This window comes from Podarcis filfolensis (genome assembly GCF_964270895.1).
Source record: "Podarcis filfolensis genome assembly, chromosome: 10".
Taxonomy (NCBI): Eukaryota; Metazoa; Chordata; class Lepidosauria; order Squamata; family Lacertidae; genus Podarcis; species Podarcis filfolensis.
In genome coordinates, this window is record NC_139612.1 from 2,586,065 (window position 1) to 2,600,026 (window position 13,962).

Genomic DNA, 13,962 nt, shown 5'->3' on the forward strand with positions numbered 1-13,962 from the left:
AGTACACCATCCTGGATTCTGGCTTACCTAGTAAATTTTAACCACAAGCAAAGCAGATTTTGGAGGTGGCCTGGGTGCCATGTTAAGTTGTAGCTGGGCTTTCCCTGTAAACCTTCATCTAAATTGCCATGCACAACTGGAAATGGCTACCCTTGAGGGTTTTAATTTTCTTGTCAGCACTAGATCTATTATACTAAAAGAAGGAAACCCTCAAGGAAACAAATATACTAGAAGTTTCCCTACTCTGCTTAGGGGGACAGCTTTCTTTACACAAATGCAAGCTGCTGCAGGGTGGTCAAGACTGAGGGTTTCACAACAAAATATCATGCTTGGAGCAAAGTTAGCTTTTTGAATATGTCCTAGGAAACCATAATATGGTTTATATAAAGGCAGGGCTGACAACTCAGACCTTTTGTGTCCAATTGTTCAGCATCTTCCTAGCCTTACAATAACTGCACTTCACTTTTAGGAGCAACATGAATGCTTCATTCTTATGGCTGCAGATAAACACATCTCACCTGAACCAAGTGCATTCAGCTGACCACTGGGATGTCCGAGGGCACAGACAGAAGCTGCAGCTCAACACTGCATCATTTGCTGAGAGATGGCAGAAGTGGAACAAACGTCATTTAAGACTCCACTATCCAGAGTAAAAAAATCTTTGCTCCAGACTTCTAAATGCAAGGAAGTTGGGAGACTGGCCTCTGCCAAACTAATTTTATCAGTCAATTACACCTTGTATGTGTATAGCCATGGAAGTAATTTGAAAGGTCAGTCAATGTGACCTTGGCATTATTCCCTGCAAGAGGCAAAATTCAATGTGAAGTGACTAAAGTTGAATGCAGTGGAGACCAAGGTCACACACCCACACAATTGCATATTCCAAGCATGTAGAAGATTTTTATTAAGTATTAACTTTGGTTCTAAGAATTCCATCCTCAATTCTGTAACACTTTGTTAAAAACCAATAGGCAAGAGCAAATACAAAAAATATTAAATTACGAAAACAAATCCCATTAAGGCTCCCTTTTTAATATTTATATATGTACACACAGAAACAAATGGAGACATAAAAGAGACTAACTCCACTCCAAGAGAAGGGGGGTAATATTAATTTGCTATCTTAACTTGCTAAAAATAAAGCAGGTTTTAAAAGCATTCATCAGTTAAAAGCATTCATCAGTTGTAAAAAGAGTCAGGCATTTTCAAACCAAGGTAGTACAACTGAAAATATTAAGCAGATTGAAGATTTAGAACAAGGTAGAAAGGTGAACAGAATCTCAGTTGTGAAAGCTGTTAATTCAGCTCCACAAATTAAGGAAAAACAAAAGGGGAAAAAGTTCAAGCAATTTGACAGCATTTGTCAGGTCCGTCATACCAACACATAACAAGATTCTGGATTCCTACACAAAAAGTCTGGCAGACTTCTGATATGGGCTAAAGCAGGTTCACATTCTACTAGTAGTTTAGTAGTATTACTCTCCCCCTCCCCGAAGATTACTACATACGTGCTGTATCTACAAAGCAGGGCTGATCCCCTCAAGCACTATAGGAAACGTCTCTCCTTACCTCAGAAGGCAGCTGAGCCCACCATCCAGAAGGACTTGGGACCAGAGAGGTTCCTCTGTGCATTCAGCTAAAGGTCTGACTCAGAGCTCAGTGATGGAGCAGGGCAGCAATAAACCTGCCAGGACATTTGAGAAGCCAAGCAGGGTCTGGTCTGGTTTCAAACTGGATAGGGAACCATGTGTTGAGATTCCTGCATTTCAGGAGGCTGTACTAGATGAGCCTTGGCCTCCTGTCCTACAATGCTATGATCTTAGGGCTTCTCTCTATCACGTTCAGAGGGCTTTGGGCTAAAATGCATCTGTCTTATTTTGGAATCATTACTCCCAAGTTGTTGTGAACACCTTAATTTACCTATTGAGCCAGAAGCTTGCAATGGAACTGGACTCTCGAAGTCTTCCTGATTATCTATAAAAAAAACCAGCCTCAGAAACATGCAGCAGCTAACTGGAGCGTTAAGGAGGCCCCTTGCTGGAGGCTCTCCTGGGAGATGGGGGTGCCCTTCCCGCGTGCTTCTCAGTTTCTGTGGTGAAAGAGGCAGAAATGCCAAGGACAAAGAGAACTGCAGCTTCTCATGAGGAAGAGGAGGCACCAAAGAACAAAAGGAGGCAGAACAATGAGGAAAACGGAAACGGGAGGATGGAAAACAGCCACTGGAAAAGGCGGAGCAGAAGGGCTACCTTTGCGCACCGCTGTGGTCTTGGCAGCAGCAGGGGGTGTGTGAAGACCCTGCCATGGGGGGGCAGAACCCCCCCCCAACAGAACCCCTGCAGCACCAGAACTGGCGCTCATTTCTGGTAAAATCTTGCCAAAGCCCCCCCCCCACACACACCTAGAGAAGGGAGGAAAAACAGCGAGTGGAGGAGAGGAAGCCAAAGCGAAGAGACTGCCTTTGTAAGCTGCTGGCGGCTTTGGGAGCAGACGGAGGTGGGAGCGATGGCAGCTTGAGCACAAGGTGAAGAAAAAGGAGGAGAAATTGCGTAGACATAAGGAGGGAGGAAATGCAGGAGAAAAGGCAAGAGGGAGAAGGGGGAAGGTCAGGGAGCAGCATCAGTTGGAGCTACACAGGGAGACATTTCACATGCAGTCATCTTTTTTCAGTTACGGTTATTTTTTAAAGTTCTTAAAAGCCAATAAGTATAATTTTAAAAAAATAAAATAAAAGCATTAAGGCAGGTTTTTCTGGGTGCTCCTCCCACCCCAACGGCAGTACAGAAAGTTAGGCTAAGGTAGGGGAAATCAGTGGCAAAGCCGACGCAGTGCAACTACATGGGCTGTGACCTTTTTTTGAGATTAGAAATATCCACAACTTCCATCTACATACTAATGAGAAGGAATGAAATCAAGGCAGCTACTGGGCATTTAGGAGTCTGCTTTGCAAAAGCAGCCCAAGATGCCACTGCTTCTAAAATAAAGACCCCAGATTTGGCCAACATTAAGCAACCCAATAGCATCGCTTTATTAATGGGTTTCATATTAGGGACATCCACACTCTCTTCCAAAAATGTTAGTCCATGCCAATGATAAATAAGCCATGTCAGGATTTAAATTAGAAGTAAATTAAATCTTGGCAAAACTTATTTATCATTGACTTGGATTTATAATGCGATTTTATTCTCTGAAGAGCTGCTTGGGCCCTGACAACTTGAAAAGCTTTATGCCAAAGGCAAGGCTGCTCTTTGTCAACATTTGGTCCCCAGGAACCAGTCCTGAAATTGTTTTTCCAATTTCCAGCGCCTGCAGCAATGACAGAACACATCACTTTCACAAGCTGGTATTGGTATCAAACGCTTTTTGCTTGGATATAATTGCAAAAGAAAGATTCATTTTGCTCAGCTTGCCAGAACAAGCCGATGGACATGATCCTCATCTAATGTAGATGTAAGCAGCTGTTGAATTGCAGCTACTGACACATGTATGATCTGAAGCTATCTTGAGAATTTTTCAAGCAATCATTTTGGCCTTTGCTGAAACGCCAGCTTTGCAGGTTTCCAGCAGTAGGCATCACTCAGCTGCACACCCCAAACAAAAAATGCAATAATTATTTATATACGTTTCTCTCTCACACACAAGAGTACTGGAATCACTAAGGTCAGAGACTGTGTTTAGAAGAGGACCTGAATGTCCATATTTTAGGTTCTTTTGTTTCTAGTTATGCATAAGTATTGCAGGCTTCCACATCTAAAGCACCCAGATTGCAGACTTTTAGTAGAAAACTAAAAACATGTCTAAGGACCATATCCAGATTGGAGCATCATGGGCTATCCTGTACACTGGGCCTCATGCCCAGTGATTTTAAATGTAATTGTAAAAGCTGCTAAACCTAGCTGGAAGAGATGGATAGAAATCTAGGAAAAATAATAAATTGGCATTTTCCCTTTAAATGGCTTCCCCTCTTACCCCACTGACAGTATATAGTTTTGCATCTGGGCTTCAGTGGTTTTCCATCAATTGAACAGGGAAATGAACCACAGAAATCAAGCTTTCCAAAAGATAAAAATAAAAATGGCCACCTGGGTCATGCGTCCAGAAAAAATATATATGCCTCCCGGTGGTAAGTGGGTCGGGGGTTGTAAGCTATCTGGAAGTAAGTCCCAATGAGCTCAGTGGAACTTACTTCAAAGTAGACATGTATAGGACTGCATGGGCAGGCAACGGAATTCATAATGATTTCAAGCTCCTAGATATTCTACCCTGTAGTCAAGCTCTGAGAAGCAGTTGCAAGTGTTTGTACCTGCAGGGCTGAATTTTACGGCCATTTGAGAATGTAGGAATAGCCTGCTGGAGCAGCCCAATGGCCCATCGAGTCCAGCATCCTGGGGCCAACCAGATGCCTGCGGGATTTGTTTTCAAACTGCCCAAAGCACAAAGAACCCTAAAAACAACTAATTCAGCTCCAAAAGGCCTGTGCGAGTTCAAGCATGCCCAGTTTGTTTTAGATTTTGTGTTCTTCTTTGAAGAGCAGCATGCTGTTCCGCAAAGTGGTCCACAAACTGTTTTTCAAAGTCCATGCAGCACAACGGGGACTGCTGCCAAGAGAACATAGGCCACCCCACCCCCTGCAGCGTAGGGCTGGATCTAGTATGCTAGATCCCGTGAAGGAAAGAACAAACGAACAAAAGGCCAGTGGCAATTTAGACATGGCCAAGTGCACATCGCACAGGAAGAACAACGTGGTAAAAGCAGCATGGCTGCTTAGCAAGGTTGGAGGAGGAGAAAACTAGCCACTCATCCGTGAGCATTCCAGCACCACAAATGCGCAGTGGGCCAGAAAGGCGCAGGCGACCAACACCCTTAAACTGCCCAATGGCAGAAGAAGACATTAAGTTCTTTCTTATAAATCATTTCTTACAGACTCCCTCATGGCAATAAGACACACCTTGGCCCACACACAAGTAGCAGGACAAAAGAACTCCAACTTCAAGTCTAAAGGAACGTCTATGTACATTAGAGACTGTGGAGCGGGGAGGGGGGGCGTCATTTCTGAAGGAGGGTTTCCACACAAAATGTGACAAGGAGTGGTTTCAGAACACTTTGCTCTTCTGCATAGCAGAACTTCACAAAGTGGGAAATACAAAAAAAAAAAAATTAACACACACTAAGCCTGAGATGCCCACTAAGCTCGGATCAGGAATAAGCAAGCAATGTCAACAACTCAAATCTGTTTCCCTCCCGGGGTCAACTACTTTCAATTGACAACAGGTTGCTTGTTTATCCTCTGGTCTCCACATTATTATTGGCGAGTTTTATCTGGTGTGCAATCATTCATCTGCACATGTTCCAGACGTTGACCTCCTCGTACGAGCTCATTTTCCACCCAGATTCAGGGCAACTGGGTGAGAGATCCGGCAGACGCCTCAACGCAGCAGCCACTGGGGAAATGGCTTCAAGTCCGAAAGGGCCCTTCTTCTAGGAGTCTTGAGCTTCTGCAGCTTCTTGCGCTGTCCTCCTCAAATTGCCTTTCACTTTTACAAATTCAGGTGCGTTCTCTTGCTCCTCCTGGATCTTCTGCTTTTCAAGTTCAAGCTTAAAACAAAAAGAGATCAAATTTTTAAAAAGGAAGAAATGATCAGAGTGGCATTTCTCAAAATATTAATTGCAAGCAGTGAACGTAACCAGACTCAGCAAGGCTCAGCCTCGATGGCAGCATACATGCACAAGGAGGATCTGGATCTATTTCACTACCTGGTCCCTCACTTCCAACTTTCCAGGGTCACCCTGAGAGAATGAGAACACATTCCCTGATCATCTTGCCTGATCGATATTTACAACACTTCTCTTCCATGAATCTTCCCCTATAATTTTTAAACCTAGTATTACCAATTGTTTTCAAAAGTCAGCTGTGGAACTAACAATCACATTTTCTTTTTATATTTTGAAAGAGTTTCCAGCACATTCTGTGGTACTGAATTCATTAATCTGATCTAGATAATTTTATTATTTTATCTTTTTTGTAAACCGCTTTGAGGTTTTGGTATATAATTTTTAATGAAATATATAATAAAGAGAGGACACGGGTGGCGCTGTGGGTTAAACCACAGAGCCTAGGACTTGCCGATCAGAAAGTCGGCGGTTTGAATCCCCGCGACGGGGTGAGCTCCTGTTGCTCAGTCCCTGCTCCTGCCAACCTAGCAGTTCAAAAGCACCTCAAAGTGCAAGTAGATAAATAGGTACCGCTCTGGTGGGAAGGTAAATTGTGTTTCCATGCGCTGCTCTGGTTCGCCAGAAGCGGCTTAGTCATGCTGGCCACATGACCCGGAAGCTGTCTGCAGACAAACACCAGCTCCCTCGGCCAATAAAGCGAGATGAGCGCTGCAACCCCAGAATCGGTCACGACTGGACCTGATGGTCAGGGGTCCCTTTACCTTTATAATAAAGAGAAGAGAAGCTCCTCGAGTCTATTCTATACCATTTTCCTGCCCTCTTACCTGTTCTAATTTCTGTTGTCGTTTGAGTAGCTCTATTTCCAGGTCCGATCTCTTCTTTTGTGCCTCCTCCTCCTTCTGTTGCTTGATAACTTGATCTCTTTTTCGTCTTTCCATCACCTTTTGCAGCTCCGGCTTATTCTGAGGAGCAAGACCCCTATCAAAAGAAGGGAGAGGGTTCTGCGTTGAGTTACTTATTGATATGACATATTCCCATTATATCAGAGGACAGCCATCTGGTGAGAAATCAGGCGATCATATACATTTATTTGACTAAATCATATGAATAGTTTGTTTTCAGATAACATGCACACATTTGTAACATGCAGAGCCTTAGAAAAAGCAATCCCGCCCAAGAAAATAACCTGCAACCAGCACCAGTAAGTACTTTTTAAAAAATTGCCTGCAACAGGATGTTTTTGTAAATAGGTTTATTGGGGAGTACCTTTTGAATGAAAAATGTTTTTAGATCAATCCAACTGATTGACTAAACGTTGCAGCCATGGGGGGCTGCTCTCCATTTGACTGTATCATCTTAGTTAAGCTGTTCAAATTTGAGATCAGTTTCCCAATCTAGGATACGGATAATCACATCAAAGTTGTTTGGATACATGAAACTTTGATGATGATGATGATAATGATGATGATAATAATTTTATTTATACCCCGCCCTTCCCAGTTCAAAAACCAGGCTCAGGGCGGCTCACAACAAATTTAAAACACTTTAAAACACTTAATTATAAAAGCTGCATAAACTACCATATAAAAACATGAATAACAATAAAATTCAAAAATCAATTAGATAATCCCCAGGGCTAGATGGCTGAATTGGTCCTACTTGGGCCAGCGAGGCGGCCAGGGGAGAATTAGCTGTGGGGTCTCAGAGCGGGTGATCTTCATAAAAGGGGAGGGAAGAGAAGGGAAATAAAAGATCAGGCTGAATTCAAATTAAAGGCCAGGTGGAATAGCTCGGTCTTACAGGCCTGACGGAAGGAGGTTAAATCCTGAAGGGCCCTAGTCTCCTGGGACAGAGCATTCCACCAGGTCTTTTCAAACGATAAAATACTGGTTCCATTTCCCTCTTGCTCTCAAATTCCCAAGTTAAGCCATTACATGCTCCCTATGAAAAGAGAAAAGATATTACTGATCTTCAGGCAACAGAAACGTGAGCCCAATTCAGTCCTTGGATACACGTTTAGCTCATTCTCTTGATTTCACACCAAGAACATTGGGGAGCAAATTGGTGAAGGAAGGTGTCATCCAGCTCCCCCCCCCCGCTCCCCCAGGCAGCAAAACCCGGGCTTTGTGGGGCAGCTCAACAAAGTGAGCTTGGAGGGAGCTGTGGGCAGAATGCCCATCGAGTCTTCCCTCGCCACAACATCGGGTCCAATCTTGAGACATGACGCCACTTTGTGCTTTTCCCTGGGAAAGACTGGAAGCACACGACACAATGACCTGATTACAGAAGGTGTGGAAGGGGAGGCACGGACTGTGACACAGGCACCCCATTTTCAGCACCACAGGTACTCCCCCCGCCCACCACTTCACTTTTAAAGTGAGTTCCACCGTTATTTCACCCTGCAGTCTGAAACAGGGTCCTATCATCTGAATTATTCAGCCTTCCTGGAAGAGGGATGGGAAATTTTCATGAAAATAAAACATTTAAGCCAAGAAGAAGAAAAATCTAAGCTAAAAAAGATGAGTCCTTGTGGCCTTCACTTCACTGCTATTTTTATCATTTACCTTGAAGAATATATGGCCTCTTCAAAATATACTGTAGTTGTTTGGCACGTTAACTTTAGCACCAGATACTGAGCACATTTTCACAAAGCTTCCTCCTTTGCCTGTTTCTAAAGGAGTTTTTAAAATCTGCTTCAAGGTATGGAACCATCTGTAGAAGAACAGCCCACTTCCCCCAAATTTTTCCTCAAATCATCTCAAAGCCAAATTGCTACTTGAGATATTTTACTATTAAGTCCACGAATGACTTGATATATTATGCATTGTTCAATTTCTGTATATTATGCTTCTGGCAAGATGAAATATTTAGCAACAGTAAAAATACCATTTTACTAGATTTCGTAATATATATCTTACAGCTTGTTAACATATTTAAACCTCCATCACTCTTTACCCATTTCATCATTTTTGTTTATAATGCAAAAGATCCCAGTGACAAGAACTCTGTGCTCCCACCCTCAAGTCATGTGATGGGTGGAAGGAAGGAAGAAAGGAAGGAAGGAAGGAATCAAGGCTGCATTCAGATGTCGGGTTTAATGCGGGTGGCGCTGTGGGTAAAATCTCAGCGCCTAGGACTTGCCGATCACATGGTCGGCGGTTCGAATCCCCGCGGTGGGGTGCGCTCCCGTTGTTCGGTCCCAGCGCCTGCCAACCTAGCAGTTCAAAAGCACCCCCGGGTGCAAGTAGATAAATAGGGACCGCTTACCAGCGGGAAGGTAAACGGCGTTTCCGTGTGCTGCGCTGGCTCGCCAGATGCAGCTTGTCACGCTGGCCACGTGACCCGGAAGTGTCTGCGGACAGCGCTGGCTCCCGGCCTATAGAGTGAGATGAGCGCACAACCCTAGAGTCTGGCAAGACTGGCCTGTACGGGCAGGGGTACCTTTACCTTTACCTTAGTGCTGGTTGTAATGCTAGAACTTCTGGTTTCTAACATTTCTTTTGCACTGTGGCACTTTGTTTGCTTCGGAACTGCGGCTTTTTTGAACAAAACAAAACATTTTTATTAAGATTTTCTTGGGTTACAAAGGTACATACATCATCTCTGTTTTCAGATCATAAAGTCCTTTCTACAGATCAGTCATATTCAATGTGAGACTTGGATGTTGCATACAGTATAAGGTTGGGGGAGAAAAGAGGTGGGGAGAGCGAGCGAGGGGGGGTAGTAAACTTTCATTCTTTTACATAATGTATGTGTGAGGTTTTTGAGAACTGTGGCTTTTCGATCACTATATACTGCCAAGTTGTGCTAAATTTTAAATGACAGGAAATATCTGTATGCTACTATACTGCCCCAAATTTCATCAGTACGAAACTCTCACCATTACCCAAGTTAACTGGGCTGCAACAGCATTTTTTCTAGATTCCTAGAAGTGACTTTTATGTTGTGTGAAAGATCACATAAAATGAGAAAATGAACAAGTAAGGAAATATTGTGAAGATGCAATAAAGCCCAAGATACAAAATCCTCATGGGCTTCCAAACTTAGAGATGGCACACTTAATGCATGCAGTATGTGAGGAAAGAACGCATTTTGAGTAATATTTTAAGCAAAGAGAGGAGGGGAAAGAGGCACATCTCATGACAATGAACTACAGAGGTTACTCTAGCGCAGAGATTCAGACCGTGACTCCCTGGAAGCTTATCATTAATTAGAAGAACTGAAACAACAGGTTAGTTCCCCCACCCCCACCCCAAATATAAATCACTTCCACTATTACCCTGTATCACAGAGTTTCAGAGAAGTGCTGGATTTCTTCTGGGCAAAAGCGACAGTGATGAGACAAAGCCTCAAATATCTGGCCAGTAGTGCAGTCCAACAGAGCATGCATCGCAGAATGCGCCCTCTTAACACCCATAATAGTTCCATGTCCAATTCTCAAAAGCCAATGTGAAATTTAAAGATTACTGCTATGGCAGAAATAGTTTTTGAACAACGGTTTATGACTGAATCTTCATAATGTTTATGCATTTTTCCTATTTCAATGGCTCTGTCAACGAGCAGAACGCATTCGGAGTTTGTCAACGTTTTCTGTAAAGGCAGAAGCGTGCACCCTAATGATCTTCAAAATCCTCACTTCCTTGAGTTTTGGGGAGGGAAAGAGTTTATTTAGGCAGCAAAAGACAGCAACATCACTACCTTTCAAAAAAGAAGAGGCAAGTATATTACAGAAATATAAACGAAGAGTGTCATCGTTAGAGACACTCTGAAAACCAAAATTACTATGCAAAAATAATAAGGGGTTATAGTGTACAATCTATTTTACCTATATGGACTTAGGAAATAGGTCACTAAACCTCCGCTACAAGAAAACCCTTGATGTGGTTTTTTGCTTCACTGATGCCATTTACATACTGATGCATATTTACTCTAATGTATGTAATTATTATGTTGCTTTCCAGGCAACATAATAATTACATACATGTTTCTAAAAAAACAGCTAAAAACAATGTGACAATAAGAATGAATAAAAGCTGTATAAATAAGATAATGAAGTCAATCAGCTGGCCGGCCGGGGGGGGGGGGCAGCAGCACAGGACTGACTCTTCTCCCCTCCAGCCTGGATGGTCCTTCAGGAAGTAGTTCTGTTGGGAAAGGCCTTATGGGTCCTGGCGTTCTCTTATAATCTTACCCACAGTATTATGGCCAGAGGATTGGAGAAGATCAGTCTAGATCCCAGTCCCAAAGAAGGGCAGTGCCAAAAAATGCTCCAACTACCGCACAACTGCGCTCAGTTCACGCGCCAGCAAGGTTATGCTTAAAATTCTACAAGGCAGGCTTAAGCAGTATGTGGACCGAGAACTCCCAGAAGTGCAAGCTGGATTTCGAAGGGGCAGAGGAACCAGAGACCAAATTGCAAACATGCGCTGGATTATGGAGAAAGCTAGAGAGTTCCAGAAAGACATCTACTTCTGCTTCATTGACTATGCAAAAGCCTTTGACTGTGTCGACCACAGCAAACTATGTGTTGACCACAGCAAACTATGGCAAGTTCTTAAAGAAATGGGAGTGCCTGATCACCTCATCTGTCTCCTGAGAAATCTCTATGGGACAAGAAGCTAGTTAGAACTAGATATGGAATAAGTTAGAACTAGATATGGGGAACAAATGGAGGCAGTGAGAGATTTTACTTTCTTGGGTTCCATGATCACTGCAGATGCCTGCTTCTTGGGAGAAAAGCGATGACAAACCTAGACAGCATCTTAAAAAGCAGAGACATCACCTTGCCAACAAAGGTCTGTATAGTTAAAGCTATGGTTTTCCCAGTAATGATGTATGGAAGTGAGAGCTGGACCATAAAGAAGGCTGATTGCCAAAGAATTGATGCTTTTGAATTATGGTGCTGGAGGAGACTCTTGAGAGTCCCATGGACTGCAAGAAGATCAAACCTATCTGAAGGAAATCAGCCCTGAGTGCTTACTGGAAGGACAGATCCTGAAGTTGAGGCTCCAATACTTTGGCCACCTTATGAGAAGAGAAGACTCCCTGGAAAAGACCCTGATGTTGAGAAAGATGGAGGGCATAAGAAGAAGGGGACAGAGGACGAGATGATTGGACAGTGTTCTCGAAGCTACCAACGTGAGTTTGTCTAAACTGCGGGAGGCAGTGGAAGACAGGAGTGCCTAATTTGCTCTGGTCCAGGGGGTCACGAAGAGGTGGACACGACTAAACGACTAAACAACAACACAGTATTATATTTTATTTTCCACTATGATAGAAGCTAGGTGATTTGACTATCTTCTGATCTTCCATGATATTTTGGGAAACCAATGCTATGTAATCCTGTTCTGAAAAGCCGGCCTTATGAGTGGTTCTGGTAGCGCAATCCCTAACGTGTGACCTCCCTGAGTCCCGGAAGCCCAAGAGCAGCCTTCCTGAGCCAAGTGGCATCTCTGCCAGAGCAGCCCACGCCCAGAGCTTCGAAGTCGGTTTGCAGAGAGGGAGATGCATGCTCCACCCGGGGTGCTTGTCACTAGGTGGTGCTCAAGGGCAGCTTCAGAGACGCGTGAACTAGTACAGCCATTCTGGGAAGGCATCGTATTCATGGAAATAAGTAGTATTGCAAATCAGAAAGTGCTGTGCAATCCAAGCTCGGGTTCGTTAACTATTTTTAAGGAAGATCTCCTTGCTTTATTACATTAAGGAATTATTTCTGATAATTTGAGCTGTCAGAAGGGTGGAACGGACTCCCTTGGCCCATGGTGGAGGTTTTGAAGCAGAGGTTGGAGGGCCATCCGTCATGTTTGATCTATTTGAGATTCCTGCATCGCAGAGGGTTGGACTAGATGACCCCCGGGGTTCCTTCCAAGGCTAAAATTCTATGGTTCAATGATTCCAGGCTTTTCTTCTGGCAATTAGTTACAGCACAGACTTGGAAAGGACTTGAACATCTGAATATCACACGATGGTGACAGAATGTTTGGACAACTGCCCTATCCAAAAAACAAACGAAGAGGGTACATGCCTTGAATAATATATCTGATGTGGACCATTTTTTTTAAGCTTGGTACTCCTTCCTAAAATACTCCAATGAACATCCTGATGACTGTTATCCATCAACCATTTTGTTTATACGTTGTTAAAAACTAATAAAAAATTATTATAAAAAACACTCCATAGAGCAGCCCATTTTCCCTTTAAAATAAAAATCAAGAATTTAAAAAGGAAGCCTAGTACCAGAAGTCTGCAATGTGCTTCTTCACAAACTGCTATTTCAATGAAAACTAGGGGAAATCTAGAATTATATACTCTGCTGTTAATAAGAAAAATGGAAGCACTGAAGAGAGATTTACTGTGTAATTGGATGTCTTTGTATGGGAAAACAAAAGTCTCCGGATTACTTAAAGGACTTTATGCTATTATGTGGATGCAGTTCAGTTCCACCTGAATCTGCTTTGAAACTGAATGAAAACTGAATTTAAAATAGTTCCCCTAGGTCTTTAATAAAAAAATTCCAAGGTGGTAGTTGGACTTTGATGCTTAATCCCGTTAATTAAAGTAGGGCATAACTCACTGCCAACTTTCTCTTACTATATTGGCACTGAAAAGAGTGTACTTTTCAGACTCCTTTGAATAATACTTTTGTGTGTTAAAATAAGGCATTTAAGAGAGTTTTAGCCAAAGGAGATAAAAACTTGACAAATTGTGTGGTACAGACAGAAAGATAAAATGTCACACTGGCCATGAAGATTAATAGGCAAAAATCTACTTGTTCTGGCTATCACAGTCATCGCTCGGACTTTTATGTCCTTCCTTGCTTTATTATAAAGGAACATGCTATTAACATTCACATCACAAACAAAGGGGGGAAATAAGTTGTCTTTTTATGATCAAGTACTTTAGGACAGCGTTTCCGTGCGCTGCTCTGGTTCACCAGAAGCAGCTTATTCCTGCAGGCCACATGACCCGGAAGCTGTACGCCGGCTCCCTCGGCCAATAAAGAGAGATGAGCGCCGCAACCCCAGAGTCGTCCACGACTGGACCTAATGGTCAGGGGTCCCTTTACCTTTTACTTTAGAACAACAGAAATGTGCCCCACTGAAAACTTAGTGCTGCTTTATAATAGGAAATCCATGATTTCTGTCTTCCACTTCTGTGTCAACTTGATCACTCTTTAGGAAGAACTACTAGTGGCTGGGTAGATCTGAATTCAAAGCCAGCAACATACTGGATGCAAAATTAGGGCAGAAAGGGAACACTTTGCATTCCTCCTCCTTGCTGCAGTCTCCCCCT

At 43.1% G+C, this 13,962-nt stretch overlaps 1 protein-coding gene across 4 annotated transcripts in view; it reads right to left on the reverse strand.

Moving 5' to 3' along the window:
- Nucleotides 1–880: 880 nt before the first annotated feature.
- Nucleotides 881–13,962, reverse strand: part of FAM107B (family with sequence similarity 107 member B) — a 101,554-nt gene continuing 88,472 nt past the window's right edge. For 3 of the 4 annotated variants that reach the window (XR_014539414.1, XR_014539415.1, XR_014539416.1), the window contains 3 exons: nt 6,495–6,648; nt 3,770–5,592; nt 881–3,545 (listed from right to left, as the gene is read on the reverse strand). Coding sequence is in view for 1 of the 4 variants with exons in the window: in XM_083575377.1 (XP_083431503.1) it covers nt 5,476–5,592; nt 6,495–6,648 (271 nt within the window). In the remaining 3 variants the exon portion in view is untranslated. The other variant, XM_083575377.1, reaches the window with a different exon arrangement.